The sequence below is a fragment of the Pseudophryne corroboree genome, chromosome 8, assembly GCF_028390025.1.
Source record: "Pseudophryne corroboree isolate aPseCor3 chromosome 8, aPseCor3.hap2, whole genome shotgun sequence".
Taxonomy (NCBI): domain Eukaryota; kingdom Metazoa; phylum Chordata; class Amphibia; order Anura; family Myobatrachidae; genus Pseudophryne; species Pseudophryne corroboree.
Genome location: NC_086451.1, coordinates 6,619,304 through 6,638,639, shown reverse-complemented (window position 1 = coordinate 6,638,639; position 19,336 = coordinate 6,619,304). Strand labels below are relative to the sequence as shown.

At 47.3% G+C, this 19,336-nt stretch overlaps 1 protein-coding gene across 1 annotated transcript in view; it reads left to right on the top strand.

Moving 5' to 3' along the window:
* Window positions 1-18,832, top strand: part of CACFD1 (calcium channel flower domain containing 1) — a 52,321-nt gene extending 33,489 nt beyond the window's left edge. The window contains exons 4-6 of the mRNA XM_063935801.1: window positions 1,680-1,805; window positions 17,636-17,743; window positions 18,648-18,832. Of these exons, the coding sequence (XP_063791871.1) occupies window positions 1,680-1,805; window positions 17,636-17,743; window positions 18,648-18,726 (313 nt within the window). The 3' untranslated portion in view covers window positions 18,727-18,832. The remainder of the gene's footprint in view (window positions 1-1,679; window positions 1,806-17,635; window positions 17,744-18,647) is intronic.
* Window positions 18,833-19,336: the final 504 nt, after the last annotated feature.

Below are 19,336 nucleotides of genomic sequence, written 5' to 3'. Positions count from 1 at the left end.
GTCCCGGTTCCTGCCCTAGGATCACCCAGCGTTCCTGATGCTTGTCCCGGTTCCTGCCTTAGGATGACACAGCGTTCCTGATGCTTGTCCCAGCTCCTGCCCTAGGATCATCCAGAATCCCTGATGCTTGTCCCGGTTCCTGCACTAGGATCACCCAGCGTTCCTGATGCTTGTCCCGGTTCCTGCACTAGGATCACCCAGCGTTCCTGATGCTTGTCCCGGTTCCTGCACTAGGATCACCCAGCGTTCCTGATGCTTGTCCCGGTTCCTGCACTAGGATCACCCAGCGTTCTTGATGCTTGTCCCGGTTCCTGAACTAGGAACACCCAGCGTTCCTGATGCTTGTCCCGGTTCCTGCACTAGGATCACCCAGCGTTCCAGAGGCTTGTCCCGGTTCCTGCACTAGGATCACCCAGAATCCCTGATGCTTGTCCCGGTTCCTGCACTAGGATCACCCAGCGTTCCTGATGCTTGTCCCGGTTCCTGCACTAGGATCACCCAGCATTCCTGATGCTTGTCCCGGTTCCTGCACTAGGATCACCCAGCGTTCTTGATGTTTGTCCCGGTTCCTGCACTAGGATCACCCAGCGTTCCTGGTGCTTGTCCCGGTTCCTGCACTAGGATCACCCAGAATCCCTGATGCTTGTCCCGGTTCCTGCCCTAGGATCATCCAGATTCCCTGATGCTTGTCCCGGTTCCTGCACTAGGATCACCCAGCGTTCTTGATGCTTGTCCCGGGTTCCTGCACTAGGATCACCCAGCGTTCTTGATGCTTGTCCCGGGTTCCTGCACTAGGATCACCCAGCGTTCCTGATGCTTGTCCCAGCTCCTGTCCTAGGATCATCCAGAATCCCTGATGCTAGTCCCGGTTCCTGCACTAGTAACACCCAGCGTTCCTGGTGCTTGTCCAGGTTCCTGCACTAGGATCACCCAGAATTCCTGATGCTTGTCCCGGTTCCTGCACTAGGAACAAACAGCGATCTTGATGCTTGTCCCGGTTCCTGCACTAGGAACACCCAGCGTTCCTGGTGCTTGTCCCGGTTCCTGCACTAGGATCACCCAGAATCCCTGATGCTTGTCCCGGTTCCTGTACTAGGATCACCCAGCGTTCCTGATGCTTGTCCCGGTTCCTGCACTAGGATCACCCAGCGTTCCTGATGCTTGTCCCGGTTCCTGCACTAGGATCACCCAGCGTTCCTGATGCTTGTCCCGGTTCCTGCACTAGGATCACCCAGCGTTCCTGATGCTTGTCCCGGTTCCTGCACTAGGATCACCCAGCGTTCCGGGTGCTTGTCCCAGTTCCTGCCCTAGGATCACCCAGCGTTCCTGATGCTTGTCCCGGTTCCTGCCCTAGGATCACCCAGCGTTCCTGATGCTTGTCCCGGTTCCTGCCCTAGGATCACCCAGCGTTCCTGATGCTTGTCCCGGTTCCTGCCTTAGGATGACACAGCGTTCCTGATGCTTGTCCCGGTTCCTGCACTAGGATCACCCAGCGTTCCTGATGCTTGTCCCGGTTCCTGCACTAGGATCACCCAGCGTTCCTGATGCTTGTCCCGGTTCCTGATCTTGTTTGAAATTGGCGTCTGCTGGAGTCATTTGCAGATGTGTTATAATGAAGGTGTGTGATGCTGTAATATGACATCATACTAACACAACACTTCTCTTGGTCTCCTCCCCAGGGTCAACGCTCTAGTCCTGTTTCTCTGCGAGGCGCCCTTTTGCTGCCAGTTCATCGAATTTGCGAACACCGTTGCTGAGAAGACGGACAAGCTGCGGCCCTGGCAGAAGGCGATATTCTACTGCGGGTACGTTCTTCCATCTTCACCAGCAGGGAATGTAGATTGCGCCTCTTAGAGGAATCTACACAGTAGAGGAAACCAATGATTTCTGTACAAGCAGGACCCAAGTGCAGAGCCACACCATAACCTGATCACACAGCTGGGGCACTTGTGGGTCCGTAATAATCAGTGTATATTCTAGGCCGTGTATATGCTCAGGCTGGAAGCTTTGCCCCTCTGTAGTATATATATTATATATCTGCATGTTGTAATACTGTACCTGCCTCGCTGCAGCGGATTTAGCTGGGAGCCGTCCTGCAGTGCGCACAGTAGTTTTACAGGCAGACGTCTGACACACATAGTAAAATCGCCTCCCGCATAATTTATATTGTAGGTTATGAAGGGCGTGCTTATGGGAGATGTTATAATGTGCCCTTTTTTCTCTGACGTCCTAAGTGGATGCTGGGACTCCGTAAGGACCATGGGGATTAGCGGCTCCGCAGGAGACTGGGCACAACTAAAGAAAGCTTTAGGACTACCTGGTGTGCACTGGCTCCTCCCACTAAGACCCTCCTCCAGACCTCAGTTAGATTCTTGTGCCCGGCTGAGCTGGATGCACACTAGGGGCTCTCCTAAGCTCCTAGAAAGAAAGTATATTTTAGGTTTTTTATTTTACAGTGAGATCTGCTGGCAACAGACTCACTGCAGCGAGGGACTAAGGGGAGAAGAAGCGAACCTACCTAACAGGTGGTAGCTTGGGCTTCTTAGGCTACTGGACACCATTAGCTCCAGAGGGATCGACCGCATGGAACCGGCCATTGATGTTCGGTCCCGGAGCCGCGCCGCCGGCCCCCTTACAGAGCCAGAAGCAAGAAGTGTTCCGGAAAATCGGCGGCAGAAGACTTCAGTCTTCACCAAGGAAGCGCACAGCACTGCAGCTGTGCGCCATTGCTCCTCACGCACACCTCACACTCCGGTCACTGATGGGTGCAGGGCGCTGGGGGGGGGCGCCCTGAGCAGCAATATAAACACCTTGCCTGGCAAAATCATCACAATATATAGCCCCAGAGGCTATATATGTGATAAATACCCCTGCCAGAATCCATAAAAAAGCGGGAGAAAAGTCAGCGAAAAAGGGGCGGGGCTATCTCCCTCAGCACACTGGCGCCATTTCTCTTCACAGTGCAGCTGGAAGACAGCTCCCCAGGCTCTCCCCTGTAGTTTTCAGGCTCAAAGGGTTAAAAAGAGAGGGGGGGCTCTAAATTTAGGCGCAATATTGTTTATACAAGCAGCTATTGGGGGAAAAATCACTCAGTTATAGTGTTAATCCCTGCATTATATAGCGCTCTGGTGTGTGCTGGCATACTCTCTCTCTGTCTCCCCAAAGGACTTTGTGGGGTCCTGTCCTCAGTCAGAGCATTCCCTGTGTGTGTGCTGTGTGTCGGTACGGCTGTGTCGACATGTGGGATGAGGAAGGTTACGTGGAGGTGTAGCAGAGGCCGAAAAATGGGATGTCGCCCCCTGTGGGGCCGACACCAGAGTGGATGGATAGGTGGAAGGTATTAACCGACAATGTCAACTCCTTACATAGAAGGCTGGATGACGTAAAACAGCTGTGGGACAGCCGGCTTCTCAGCCCGTGCCCTGCCCAGGCGTCTCAAAGGCCATCAGGGGCTCAAAAAAGCGCCCGTTACCTCAGATGGCAGACACAGATGTCGTCGCGGAGTCTGACTCCAGTGTCGACGAGGTTGAGACATATACACAATCCACTAGGAACATCCGTTACATGATCTCGGCAATGAAAAATGTGTTACGCATTTCTGACATGAACCCAAGTACCACATAAAAGGGGTTTTATTTTTGGGGAGAAAAAGCAGCCAGTGTTTTGTTCCCCCATCAGATGAATGAATGAAGTGTGTAAAGTAGCGTGGGTTCCCCCGATAAGAAACTGGTAATTTCTAAAAAGTTACTGATGGCGTACCCTTTCCCGCCAGAGGATAGGGCGCTGGGGGGGGGGGCGCCCTGAGCAGCAGTATAAACACCTTGCCTGGCAAAATCATCACAATATATAGCCCCAGAGGCTATATATGTGATAAATACCCCTGCCAGAATCCATAAAAAAGCGGGAGAAAAGTCAGCGAAAAAGGGGCGGAGCTATCTCCCTCAGCACACTGGCGCCATTTCTCTGACGTTGGGAGATATCCCTTAGGGTGGATAAGGATAAGGCGCTCACACGTTTGTCAAAAAAGGTGGCACTGCCGTCTTAGGATACGGCCACCTTGAAGGAGCCTGCTGATAAAAAGCAGGAGGCTATCCTGAAGTCTGTATATACACACTCAGGTTATATACTGAGACCTGCAATTGCCTCAGCATAAATAGTGCTGCTGCAGCGTGGTCTGATACCCAGTCAGATAATATTAATACTCTAAGACAGGGATAATAGTTTGCTAACATAGAGCATATTAAAGACGTCGTCTTAGATATAAAGGATGCACAGAGGGATATTTGCCGGCTGGCATCCAGAATTAATGCAATGTCCATTCTGCCAGGAGGGTATTAGAAACCCGGCAGTGGACAGGTGATGCTGCCTGTAAAAGGCACATGGAGATTCTGCCTTATAAGGGTGAGGAATTGTTTGGGGATGGTCTCTGGGACCTCGTATCCACAGCAACAGCTGGGAAGAAAATTTTTTACCTCAGGTTTCCTCACAGCCTAAGAAAGCACTGTATTTTCAGGTACAGTCCTTTCGGCTTCAGAAAAGCAAGCGGGTCAAAGGCGCTTCCTTTCTGCACAGAGACAAGGGAAGAAGGAAAAAAGCTGCACCAGCAGCCAGTTCCGAGGATCAAAAATCTTCCCTCGCTTCCTCTGAGTCCACCGCATGACGTTGGGGCTCCACAGGTGGAGACAGGTGCGGTAAGGGCGCGTCTCGGGAACTTCAGGGACCAGTGGGCTTGCCCACAGGTGGATCCCTAGGTTCTGCAAGTAGTATCACAGGGATACAGGCTGGAGTTCGAGGCGACTCCCCCTCGCCGTTACCTCACATCAGCCTTGCCTGCTGCCCTCGGAGAAAGGTAGTACTGGCGGCAATTCACAAGCTGTACTTCCAGCAGGTGAAATCAAGGTACCCCTCCTTCAACAAGGCCGGGGTTACTATTCCAAAATGTTGTGGTACCGAAACCAGACTGTTCGGCGAGACCCATTCTAAAATTGAAAGCCTTGAACACTTATATACGAAGGTTCAAGTTCAAAATGGAATCGCTCAGGGCGATTATTGCAAGCCTGGAGAATTTCATGGTATCACTGGACATCAAGGATGCTTACCTGCATGTCCCTATTTACCCTCTTCACCAGGAGCACCTCAAAATTGTGGTACAGGATTGTCATTACCAATTCCAGACGTTGCCGTTGGTCTGTCCCCGGCACCGAGGTATTTACCAAGGTAATGGCCGAAATAATTATCCCGTACTTGGACGATCTCCTTATAAAGGCGAGGTCCAGGGAGCAGTTGTTCGTCGGAGTAGCACTATCTCTGGAAGTGCTACAACAGCACGGCTGGATTCTGAATATTCCAAAGTCGCAGCTGGTTCCTACGACGCGTCTACTGTTCCTGGGTATGGTTCTGGACACAGAACAGGATAAAAAGGGTTTCTCCCGGAGGAGAAGTCCAAGGAGTTGTCGTCTCTAGACAGAGACCTCCTAATACGTATACAGGTGTCGGTGCATCAATGCACGCGAGCCCTGGGAAGGATGGTAGCTTCTTACGAAGAAATTCCATTCGCCAGGTCCCATGCTAGGATTTTCCAGTGGGATCTGTTGGACAAGTGGTCCGGGTCGCATCTTCAGATGCATCGGCGGATAACCCTGTCTCCAAGGGCCAGGGTGTCGCTGTTGTGGTGGCTGCAGAGTGCTCATCTTCTAGGGGGCCGCAGATTCGGCATACAGGACTGGGTCCTGGTGACCACGGATGCCAGCCTTCGAGGCTGGGGGGCAGTCACACAGGGAAGAAACTTCCAAGGCTATGGAAAAGTCAGGAGACTTCCCTACACATAAATATTCTGGAACTAAGGGCCATTTACAATGCCCTACGTCAGGCTAGACCCCTGCTTCAACACCGGCCGGTGCTGATCCAGTCAGGCAACATCACGGCGGTCGCTCATGTAAACCGACAGGGCGGCACAAGAAGCAGGATGGCGATGGCAGAAGCCACAAGGATTCTCCGATGGGCGGAACATCATGTGTTAGCACTGTCAGCAGTGTTCATTCCCGGAGTGGACAACTGAGAAGCAGACTTTCTCAGAAGACACGACCTCCACCCGGGAGAGTGGGGACTTCATCCAGAAGTTTTCCAAATGATTGTACACCGTTAGGAAAGGCCACAGGTGGACATGATGGCGTCCCGCCTCAACAAAAAGCTACAAAGATATTGCGCCAGGTCAAGGGACCCTCAGGCGATAGCTGTGGACGCTCTGGTAACACCGTGGGTGTACCAGTCGGTGTATGTGTTCCCTTCTCTGCCTCTCTTACCCAGGGTAATGAGAATAATAAGAAGGAGAGGAGTAAGAACTATACTCATTGTTCCGGGTTGGCCAAGAAGAGCTTGGTAACCAGAACTCCAAGAAATGATCTCAGAGGACCCATGGCCTCTGCCGCTCAGACAGGACCTGCTGCAGCAGGGGGCCTATCTGTTCCAAGACGTACCGCGGCTGCGTTTGACGGCATGGCGGTTGAACGCCGGATCCTGAAGGAAAAGGGCATTCCGGAGGAAGTTATCCCTACGCTTTTTAAAGCTAGGAAAGAAGTGAACGCAAACCATTATCACCGCATATGGTGGAAATATGTTGCGTGCTGTGAGGCCAGGAAGGCCCCAAAGGAGGAATTTCAGCTAGGTCGATTTCTGCACTTCCTACAGTCAGAGGTGACTATGGGCCTAAAATTGGGTTCCATGAAGGTCCAGATTTCGGCTCTATCGATTTTCTTCCAAAATAGAACTGGCTTCACTGCCTGAAATCGGACTTTTGTTAAGGGAGTGCTGCATAGTCAGCCCCCGTTTGTGCCTTAAGTGGCACCGTGGGATCTCAACGTGGTGTTGGATTTCCTGAAGTCGCATTGGGTTGAGCCACTTAAATCCGTGGAGCTACAATACCTCACGTGGAAAGTGGTCATGCTGTGGGCCGTGGCGTCGGCCAGGCGTGTATCAGAATTGGCGGCTTTGTCATACAAAAGCCCTTATCTGTATTTTATATGGATAAGGCGGAATTGAGGACTCGTTCCCAATTCCTTCCTAAGGTGGTATCAGTTTTTCATGTGAACCAACCTATTGTGGTGCCTGCGGCTACTTGGGACTTGGAGGATTCCAAGTTACTGGACGTAGTCAGGGCCCTGAAAAGTATATGTTTCCAGGACGGCTGGTGACAATGCTAAATTCCTTTGTCGTATAAACAACCCTTTATGAAGCTAAGAACACTGTACGCTGTTTACTTAAGAAGTACCGTAATGGTACGCTATCTGCGTAGCGATCGCTCAGCCGTAGGCGAGACGCTCAAGCGTCACGTTCGCTCACGGCCCAGTGATCACAGGACACGTTATTCGTTATGTCTAGGGGAATGATTCGCTGTAGCGTAGCATACGCTCGAGACCACGAGGAGGTCGCCAGCGATGCAGACGCTCACAACACTATACCTTTATGATAAAACCTTATACCAATGAAATACACTGAATACCTTAATGTGAGTACAGGGTGTAAGTGCAACCTTGTGTAACCTGACTATCTACAAAGCTGCTTGAGCGTCACCGACGCTCAAGTGAACACTTATCACTATAGAAAATACACAGATACTGGTTTAGGTTCCAAGGCCTATTAACTGTATTATGTCTAATATACTTGTAAAAGGGGATAACAGTACATATGATACACTACAATATAACAGAGACTTCCTAACCACAGAACTAAACAATAAATACAAAAAGACAATACTACACTGACCTAAATGCAATACAATACAATACTATCTAATACAATACAATACTAGCCTAGTCTAGGGGAGATATGAGAGAACAGAACAGAGAGAGAGAGAGAGAGATGAGATGAGATGAGAGAAATTGGCTCACAGAAAGACAATGATTACGGAGAGAAACTTACGCACAAAGGGTATGATCGCCTGCGCCTCGATATCCAGCTCCCGGCTATCAGCAGATAACCGTTGATGAGAGAGTGAGAGCTGGATGTGGTCGGCCTGCCTATTTATGCCCCACACACAATGCAATCTCCTGGTCCTACAATCCCATTGTCCATTGGCCGAAGGAATTCGGCCCTGTATCATAACAAAAGGTCATAGGGTGATTCATACAGGTGGGCTGTGACGATTTCCAACAGCTCAGGTGGGTGGGAAACTGGGTTTCCCGCCGCATACCTGAGTATGTGTAATTAATAGAAATGGACATAAACTTCTTATGTCCATAACTATTCGCACGAGCGATTAATACGCTCCAAACCAACACCGGAATATTGCTAATTAAATACTCTTCCGATGGGTACCAAACACTGCTGTATGATTCCTGTTAGACCCTTCGTACGATATAAAGAGGGATTCCTCAGCTCTGGGACATTGTATTTTAACCAAACTTTCAGAATCTATCAAAGGGACCATGATCTATAAACTACATTAATTGTGAACATTTGTAACGAATGAGTCGCACGCTACGACTACATAAACTCTACCGTAAATACGCATACCGCGCCTGCGAGTGCACGTTATTGCGGGTATGCGCATCCACGGGAGAGCGCACGCACGCGCAGCGCGGACCAGTGTGCGGTGCAAATATGGCAACGTGCATTGAGACATTTTTCTGACTTTGACAGTCCACCCTTTGGCAGTCAATAATAACTGCCACAAAACATTTAAGGAGAAAAATGTAAGTCAGGGGTTAATTGATTTCCATGGTTGGGTAGGGGAGGAGAGAGGAGAAGGTGTGAAGAGGGTATGACCTAGTGAGATAGCAGAAGCATGTGTGTATGAATCCATGTTTGGGGGGTCATGTATCATCGTGCCGTACGTGTTGTAAATCAAGCTTCGAGGTATTGCGAAGTATACATTTGAATTCCTTCTTATCCTGTGGTACAGGTCTGTGGATGGGCTGTCAAACTCTACCGAGCTCATTTCGGCTGTGGTTGTAACAAAATGGGGATGCACATTTTAGTTGATGATACATGAATGGGGGAGGTATGTGGTTGCTGCTATCTGTGCCTGTATTCCCTATCGTCTATGTGTGTCGTTACCTGGGGGTTGCAGAGATGAAGATAAAGAACACTTACGAAAAATGCAATGATATTCTATGTCAGGGAAATGTACATCTGTCGTTGAAGTTGTTTTCGGTATCTGTTGAGAGTCGTCTTCTTTGCGCTGTATTGCTCCTTAGGCATGAGCAAATAGCTTTGTCTGAGCCATCAGATTTACAAAAATGTTGGGCTAGCGTGAGTTTAAAGATACTAGGGAAACTGGGGATCCATGGCAAAGTTCATCAAGTGTCCATATTTAAAGTTGTCAAATCTTCTTCTTTGGTCAATCCGTTGTCTGTATACATCTCGTCTCGTCAGCTTCCTCGTCCAAGGGGGTCTTTGTATCTGGGAGAAAAGCAGAAAAACAGGTGAAAGAAACGGACCGTATAATCGCATTTTCATCACATTCTGGTTTCTATCATTGGGTCATAAATCAAATCCAGGTTAATTACAGTTTCCTCACTCCTCAAGCTCATCACTTTTGTACTTTGTTTGCACCTCATTAAAGCCTGCCCGCATCTAAATATCAATCCAATCGATATAACGACACCCAAGATACATAGTAGAAACTTTCCAACATCCATTATGACTCCTTGAGCCCAGTCTCCCAAACCGGAGAACCAATTTCGCGGGTTCAACCATGACACCCAACCAGTCAGCTCATTACCTACAGCAGCAAGGGTGAGATTGTGTTTTCGACGAAATTCCCACTTCAATTGGAGAATATCGTCCATCTTTTGGTCTATGACCTCTACCGGATCCTCGGTGCTATTTGTGATATACGTGCAACACTTTATGCCGTACTGTGTTGCCAATGTAACACAATATCCGCCTGTTACTGCTGTAAGATAATTAAGAACCATCCTATGCTGAACTAGTTCTGTTTTATAAGCTTGAAGTTCTCTTCCAGTGTATCTAAACGTGTCATCATACATTTCAGTGATATTATCTAACAAATTGGCGAGTGCGGAAATGTATCTATAATTCATCACTCCCCGAGCGGTACGAGTGAAATCTAACGCTACCAGAACCTGAATCCCGGTGGATTCATGGATAAGATCAGAGGCCGGATGCTCTAACCTTTCTGACAGTTGTCTTTTAACTCGGTGCTCGTAATGAGTGTGAGTATAAGGAGCTTGGGCACCACGGTGTATGTCCTTCATTTTGTCATGTGTAACAGTCATCACTTCAGGCAATACTTTTCCAATATAACACAATCCTTCAGAGTTTGGGGCAAGCCATTTGTACGCCTTTCTCCCGCATATGAAATATGCATCATCGGGGAGAACATAAGGGACGGAGAAGGACATGACCATGTTACAAACCTTCCAGGTGAAATCTCCTGACCCTAATTCTTCCAACTGCTTAATGCACGTATCGGTTTGTACGATATGAGCACAGTATCCTGGTGATACCTCTCCAACTCTAGTAATCCTATTCCCTAAGGTATATCGATACCGGAAAGATTTTCCTCTACTGGCTATGTGGCGTACGAGCTCTGTATCTGTAGGCATTCTATCTGCTCTGTGTGAAAAGGTCATGGTAAGGTTGCTCCATGACACTTCCCAATTTCCCGGTTTTCTGGGATTGGAGATGTTAAAACATAAGAGGGACCTATCCACATGGTATTGGTGGAGCTTCAAACTAGGAGGGCTGGAGATGTTAAACCTCCGGTCCACCGGTCTCCCACCACTTAGCTCAAGTACCTCCCCTAACGTTAAAGGAAATGGTACTAGCCCTGATTTGCTGTGTCCCTGAGGTACTTGAGAGCATACCCAACAATCGGTCTTATTTAACACATTACCCACTAAGGAGTGATAGTCACTCAATGGATGCCGGTCCATATGGATATTAAAACTGGATTGGCATTACTTTGTTACAGAGCCTACAGATACAACTTTCTTTTTGAACTAACATTCCTTCACAGTTGTTTACAAATAACATGGTTGTTAGATCGTGCCCGGTACTCGCCTTTGCTTGGTGATTGGGTTGCTATTGGAAATTTACACCTCCGTCTCAGTCATCAGGACCTTTCTGGATCCTTTCTCGACCTCACTGGTACTCTCACCGAAACAGACTGCTCTGGTCAACATCATGGTTAACGGGAAAAATCCATATCACAGTCTCTTGGGGCAAGTCCATCTTACAGGAGGAGAAAAGAAGAAATTTGTAAATGGGGTATAAGAAAATCAGTTTGAGGGGGAGAGAACTCGTTACGATAATAAGTTCTCTCGTCTTGTTGTTCTTCTTGTTCTGCTGTCCTCTCAAAGGTGTTGTCTCTCAGTCTTCAAAAACGATCATTCTGGTGATGCAATATTCCTTCCTAACCGACGATCTTTCTGTAAGGAGCAAAAATCTGGCATTACCATTGGTCCAACTGAGGGGTGACATACCATCTTTAAATCATGGAAACATGAGTGAGAAGAGAGAGAAAATAAAAACAAAAGAGATAGAGAACAATTCATGTGCATATATACATTACATAACTCGACAATAACCATCAATAAGAGAAGAGAAACAAAGCATTTTTAAACATTGTCAACATTAAGAAAACATTGTCAGACTATTTGGCTGTCGTATCTACGTGTCTAATGGTTTCCTTGAGCAGTCCCTCCCCACCAGCACTTGCATTATTCCACTGTCTGTATCTGGCCAGAATACATTGTGGTGGATAGGTCATGCTGGGGTTTGGTAGACTTCTGCAAGGACCAAGCGAATATGCAATGTTTGAATTCTTACCAATAATCGTCAGAGATGGGGATAGAGAGAGAAAGAAAAAACATTTTTCACAAATACATTTACAACGTTTAACCTGGTCATTCCTGTGTCTTCAGTGAATGACCTCCCAATTTATTAACCGTTACCTCAGGCTTGCCTCCATTCCTAATAATCACCTTTCCTGCCTATGTGATCCTTGATTATAATGGTGTGTCATAACTTTTGAAGTTCCTCCATGTGCCAATGGCCTGGGGTTTTGGTTGATTTGATGCCTCCTCAAACGCTTGGATGCTCATCACCATCAACCGCTTTCCCTGTACCTACCTGATTCCTTGGATACCATGATTATGTCGTTGTCTAGGGAGTTGATATACCTTCTGTGAATCTTTGATCATACAGTTAGATCTTTCCTAGGATCTGGGTAATCAGACATGATTGATCTCAATTCTGTCCGGGACCAGGGATGGCGCATTGCACTGTCCTTGACGGGAATGGTTCCCTGATCATCAGTCTTCCCATTGGGGACTGTGATCACCCTGACAGGACTAAACTCAATCACATCACCTTGTTTTGGTCTTACAATATGGGGTACATTTGTTTGTGCGTGATATAAAACATTGTACGTACCTGTGGACACGACCTCACCTGACCCTCCGTTAGGGGGTTTGATTATTGCCTTTACCAATTTGGTCGTGTCCACCTGGATGTCTTGTAGGATGGCTTCTGGAAGAGGCGCCGACATCGTTCTGGGCTCACTTTCTTGTTTGTATTCCTGAGGGAGGTTTGACATGGGGTGCAGCTTGCACAGGTTAATAGTTGTACATTCAACAGTATTACAATAATCATTGTTACATTTATTACACTTATTCTTATAATCTATATTACAGTTGCTAAGAGCGTTTTTATTGTTCCACCTTTGTGCTTTTCTCTCCGCAATCAACTCCTCTCCTGCTGCCATATCTCTCCTCTCAAGATGAAAGTTAGGTATGTAAGTTACATTTCTCTGTATTTCACTTTCCTGTAGCCATAACTGCAAACAATCATCATGTTTAACCCGTAGTTTCAAGTATTTTATGAGACAGATCCTCCGCCTTAAATTATGCAACACCTCTAAGTCAAAACTACCTATCCCGGGAAATGGTACCTTATCCCCCGCAGTCATTCGTGTCCATTCATCACAAAAGGTCTCAGAGTGGGGACCATATTTCCCCCACATTACTAACCGAGCAGACCCTCGGGGTCTGCAAGCCTCTGGAGTCTGAATCCTGACCTCCGACCGTCTCTGTATTGTGCACTTGGCTGCCATTGTGGACCTTTTTAACACAGAAAAAACTTCCTAAAATGCACCAAACACAGAAATCCTTAAAGCTCTTCCACTGAACTTCTTCTGCTCCGGGTATCTCCGTTCCGCCTTCTAGCAGACACGTGTAGCCGTTGCAGGCCCTATTTTTAGAGATTTTCCTGAGAAAATTCCCTTCCTTTTTCTTTACACAAATCACGCTTGCATGTGCTCCCTACAACACGTATGAGGGCAAGATTTACGCATGGATATACGACCTCATATCACGTTGCGTTATTGGTCACACATACAACCGTGCGGTCCAATCGTACCACTTATAGACACTTGTTGCCCATAAATGGTAGGATCATTGGAGTCTCCCTACTGTGCTCCAAAACAGCCAGAGCGTAATACAACGAAAACTTTATCACACTCTGTTGCACGTTTTCACTCAGATCGTGCTCATCACGTTCCACATAGATCACAAAGTTCACAAAGCGGGATTATCACATAGATCACAAAGTCCACAAAGCGGGATTCAATACACTCATACCGTTTTCAACCCAATATCATTCTTATAGTTTTCTGATCAGAAAAATCATTTCCCGTAGTCTGATAGCTCTCCCCAGAGGTATTACAGTAAAGTAAGGTATTTAAACTAAGTTTTGGAAAGCTGAAATCAATTTGTGCTATTTATCGCTTTGCGTTATTTACCGCGTTGCGCTACTTATTGCTTTTTAATTATAACATTTGTGATTTGTTACATGAGCGTACACGGACGCTCCGTTGCGCTGCGTGCGTCGGCCTTTGGGTTGCGTACGCAAGTCTCAGTCTTTTGTTAGAGACACGTGTACGCACAGCAAAGATCCACCGTAACACGATTTATACGTTTATCAATGTAGATGATCCTTGATCATTTACCGCGCACCACACTGACCTTGTCTCTTGGCAAAGCTGTGTGTTTGTCTATATTTTAACTATGTTGCTTCTACTTAAATTATTGAAATAGCGACAAATCTCTCTCAGCACATTTATCAACTATAAAACTGGCAAACAGGATAGTGATATACGAAAAAAATGAAATACACGGATGGAAAAGAAATGCAGATATATATGTATACGTGCGTATATACGCAAGACAGAAGAAAAATACAGTTTTAAAAGACACAAGCGTTTTGTTCTTACCTCCTGGTCTCCGGATTCCTTCAGCACTCTTTATCTAAGCGAAGCAGACGCTTATCCCGCCAGCACTATGAGACAATCTCTCCCACCCTTTGCTGGGGGATAATGTCTGCTGATCTACCTAGTGCAGATGTGAGAAGTATAGGACGAGCCCGCAATTGACAATGCTAAATTCCTTTGTCGTATAAACAACCCTTTATGAAGCTAAGAACACTGTACGCTGTTTACTTAAGAAGTACCGTAATGGTACGCTATCTGCGTAGCGATCGCTCAGCCGTAGGCGAGACGCTCAAGCGTCACGTTCGCTCACGGCCCAGTGATCACAGGACACGTTATTGGTTATGTCTAGGGGAATGATTCGCTGTAGCGTAGCATACGCTCGAGACCACGAGGAGGTCGCCAGCGATGCAGACGCTCACAACACTATACCTTTATGATAAAACCTTATACCAATGAAATACACTGAATACCTTAATGTGAGTACAGGGTGTAAGTGCAACCTTGTGTAACCCGACTATCTACAAAGCTGCTTGAGCGTCACCGACGCTCAAGTGAACACTTATCACTATAGAAAATACACAGATACTGGTTTAGGTTCCAAGGCCTATTAACTGTATTATGTCTAATATACTTGTAAAAGGGGATAACAGTACATATGATACACTACAATATAACAGAGACTTCCTAACCACAGAACTAAACAATAAATACAAAAAGACAATACTACACTGACCTAAATGCAATACAATACAATACTATCTAATACAATACAATACTAGCCTAGTCTAGGGGAGATATGAGAGAACAGAACAGAGAGAGAGAGAGAGAGATGAGATGAGATGAGAGAAATTGGCTCACAGAAAGACAATGATTACGGAGAGAAACTTACGCACAAAGGGTATGATCGCCTGCGCCTCGATATCCAGCTCCCGGCTATCAGCAGATAACCGTTGATGAGAGAGTGAGAGCTGGATGTGGTCGGCCTGCCTATTTATGCCCCACACACAATGCAATCTCCTGGTCCTACAATCCCATTGTCCATTGGCCGAAGGAATTCGGCCCTGTATCATAACAAAAGGTCATAGGGTGATTCATACAGGTGGGCTGTGACGATTTCCAACAGCTCAGGTGGGTGGGAAACTGGGTTTCCCGCCGCATACCTGAGTATGTGTAATTAATAGAAATGGACATAAACTTCTTATGTCCATAACTATTCGCACGAGCGATTAATACGCTCCAAACCAACACCGGAATATTGCTAATTAAATACTCTTCCGATGGGTACCAAACACTGCTGTATGATTCCTGTTAGACCCTTCGTACGATATAAAGAGGGATTCCTCAGCTCTGGGACATTGTATTTTAACCAAACTTTCAGAATCTATCAAAGGGACCATGATCTATAAACTACATTAATTGTGAACATTTGTAACGAATGAGTCGCACGCTACGACTACATAAACTCTACCGTAAATACGCATACCGCGCCTGCGAGTGCACGTTATTGCGGGTATGCGCATCCACGGGAGAGCGCACGCACGCGCAGCGCGGACCAGTGTGCGGTGCAAATATGGCAACGTGCATTGAGACATTTTTCTGACTTTGACACTGGAGTCAGGAAAACTGACTCGCTATTTATCCTGTATGCGCCCAACAAACTGGGTGCTCCTGCTTCTAAGCAGACTATTGCTCGCTGGATCTGTAGTACGATTCAACTTGCACATTCTGCGGCTGGACTGCCGCACCCTAAATCTGTAAAAGCCCATTCCACGAGGAAAGTGGGCTCTTCTTGGGCGGCTGCCCGAGGGGTCTCGGCTTTACAACTTGGCCGAGCTGTTACTTGGTCGGGTTCAAACATTTTTGCAAGAGTCTACAAGTTTGACACCCTGGCTGAGGGGGACCTAGAGTTTGCTCATTCGGTGCTGCAGAGTCATCCGCACTCTCCCGCCCGTTTGGGAGCTTTGGTATAATCCCCATGGTCCTTACGGAGTTCCCAGCATCCACTAGGACGTCAGAGAAAATAAGATTTTACTCACCGGTAAATCTATTTCTCGTAGTCCGTAGTGGATGCTGGGCGCCCGTCCCAAGTGCGGATTGTCTGCAATACTTGTATATAGTTATTGCCTAACTAAAGGGTTATTGTTGAGCCATCTGTTGAGAGGCTCAGTTATATTTCATACTGTTAACTGGGTATAGTATCACGAGTTATACGGTGTGATTGGTGTGGCTGGTATGAGTCTTACCCGGGATTCAAAATCCTTTCCTAGTAATGTCAGCTCTTCCGGGCACAGTATCCTAACTGAGGTCTGGAGGAGGGGCATAGTGGGAGGAGCCAGTGCACACCAGGTAGTCCTAAAGCTTTCTTTAGTTGTGCCCAGTCTCCTGCGGAGCCGCTATCCCCATGGTCCTTACGGAGTCCCAGCATCCACTACGGACTACGAGAAATAGATTTACCGGTGAGTAAAATCTTATTATTACTCCGCCTGTCTACTGCAGCTGCTCCCCTGTCCATGTACGGGTAGGCTCTGTCTGTGGTCACGCTACAGGGGAGCCACATCTGTCAGGTTGTACTTTTGTGCTCTCTCCACATAAGAGGAAGCGAATGAACTGGATGGGTTATATCAGGCAAGGGGTGTAGTACGGGTGACCGGCGGTCTCCTGACCGCCGGTCACCTTACCGACGCCGGGATCCCGGCAGCATACCGACGCTGGGATCCCGGCGGGGAGGGGCGAGTGCAGCAAGCCCCTTGCGGGCTCGCTGCGCTCGCCACGCTGCGGGCTCGGTGGCGACCTGCGGTCGCCACGGGTTCTATTCCCACTCTATGGGTGTCGTGGACACCCACGAGTGGAAATAGTCCCTATTGGTCGGCATGCCGACCATCGGGATAGTGAGCCGTCGGGCTCACGGAGGAGGTCATGTGACTGTCGGTCAGCCGACCGGCGGTCACATGACTACCACCCCCGGCAAGAAGGTTTCCTGCTCTAAGAGGTTTCTACGGATCTAGAGGCAGCAGGGAAATAGCTGAACGTTTTATATCATTCTGTGTTGTATCTCGCACAGCGGGTAAAGTGCCTGGGTGGGTCTGGGAACAGGCGCTGCGGCTATCAGGAGTCAGTAACGGTGGTCTCCCTGTAACATTACAGTCTGCAGTCGCATCTGATGACTTAGAAGCTGGTGCAGCACTATCAGGGTTTGATGGCTACAACTCTGTATCTCCCTATGCCAGGATGCAGGCGAGGAGCTGGGATAAATGGAACATACCGCACACTGTTCCCCAACGTAGCCTTACAGCTTAGGGACAGGAGGGGGGAGCGGTATAATGGCGCTGCCAGTCCTTATCTGCCTGTAGTGTGTAAGCGTTGTGTCTTGGTACGTTCAATAACTGTGTCTCTCTGCCGCAGGATGGCCATGTTCCCCATCTTTCTCAGCTTCACAATAACCACCCTCTTCGGCAATGCTATCGCCTTCGCAACTGGAGTGTTGTACGGACTGTCCGCCTTGGGGAAAAAGTAAGTCACCACATTAAGCGTTGTACTAGGAACAGAGGAGCCTCCTGGTGAGAGAGCGGGCTGCTTCCTCGCTGCATGAGAGGCGGGCGCAGTGAGCTGTCAGTAACCCACCTGTCTGTACGTCTTATTATATCTGACATACCATTGTCATGGGCACAGTATAAAGGGAAGACTGTCCCTGACTTGTCGCACTGCGAGTATAATTACACCCATTTCCGGTTTTTATTATTATTATAATGAGAATTACAGGGAAATGTGACCTGAGAGAATCTGAGTTGTTTAGGAACAAAATAATGGCAAATTATTTTAATAAAGGAGAAAGAAGTCTCCGTTTATCCAAAGAAAGAATATAGGCCTGTGTTCCTGATAAATCAGCTGGAAGAATTATTGTTTCGTTTCTTATTTATTCTTTTATTTGTCCCTTACCTCGGCAATGGAAAATCTGTCTCGACAAGGTAGATGAATGATCTTCCGCTGTCTCTGTGACATTGGCATAACGCGGTAAGGGGGTAACCAGCTACTTCCCTGCGCCAGTCCCTTAGGTTATGTATATCTATGACCCAGCTTGGTAAAAGAAAAAAAAACTAATATTACATATAAAAAAATATAAATATAAAAATTTTGGGACAAAAATGAAACATGGATTTTTTTTTTGTATTTATAGCATTTTTTAACGCTGCAGTGCTTGCTAAATAGAGGTCCCCTTACCGCTGGTGTTACTGGGTCACCGGTAACCTGTAGAACTATCGCAAGCTATATAAAACCGCTGTTATCGGCATTAGTTGGCAGTAGCACTTTCACCCTTTGATAAATGTGCATAAAAGGCATTGGAATTTGGATGAAACCTATGCAATGAATTAGCAGCACAGTACTGGATAATAACTTTCCCCGCACTTTATTACAGGGGCGACGCCATTTCTTACGCAAAGCTCCAGGAACAGAAGAAGCAGCCGGATGAAGAGCGGCCGGCTGGGGACCAGTAACACATTCATTCCGGATCCTGGTACCTAATCTACCTTTCGGTTTTAACAATTTTTTTTATTCTAAAACTGATTTTTTTTGACGTGTTTTAAAGACTTTTGAATCCTGCGTGAGTTTCTGTACCCGGAGCTGGAGCCGGAAGAGTCTCTTCCCATGGAGCCAGGTGTCTGTAGCACAATGAGGGGGAGTCTTTGTGTTCTGTCCGAACGTCCACTGCTACACTGATTTTCCTGGGGAATTCCGCTGTGTAGGGAATTAGCCAAGATACATATACGCTGTATGTGTCCGTGTACATACAATATCCTGTGTAATGATGCAGAATACGTCACAGACGTATCACCAGGCCGGTAGTTAGTAAGCAGCTGATGTGGGGATTAGCAGTATAAGATATACAGGGCATTATCCTCTGTGTACAGCGACACCGTGCTGCTTAGTCTGAGGGGGTTCTAGGTCTCTTTTAATCTATAACTCTATTTAATATTTAAATTTTAAGAAGAAATATGTACGTGTGAGGAAAGTCTTCATCTCTATGACCTCAAGAAACAGGCCCCTCTCACTTTGTAGCATCACTTGTGATTCGCAGAGGAGGCAAAACACAGCCCATCACCCGTT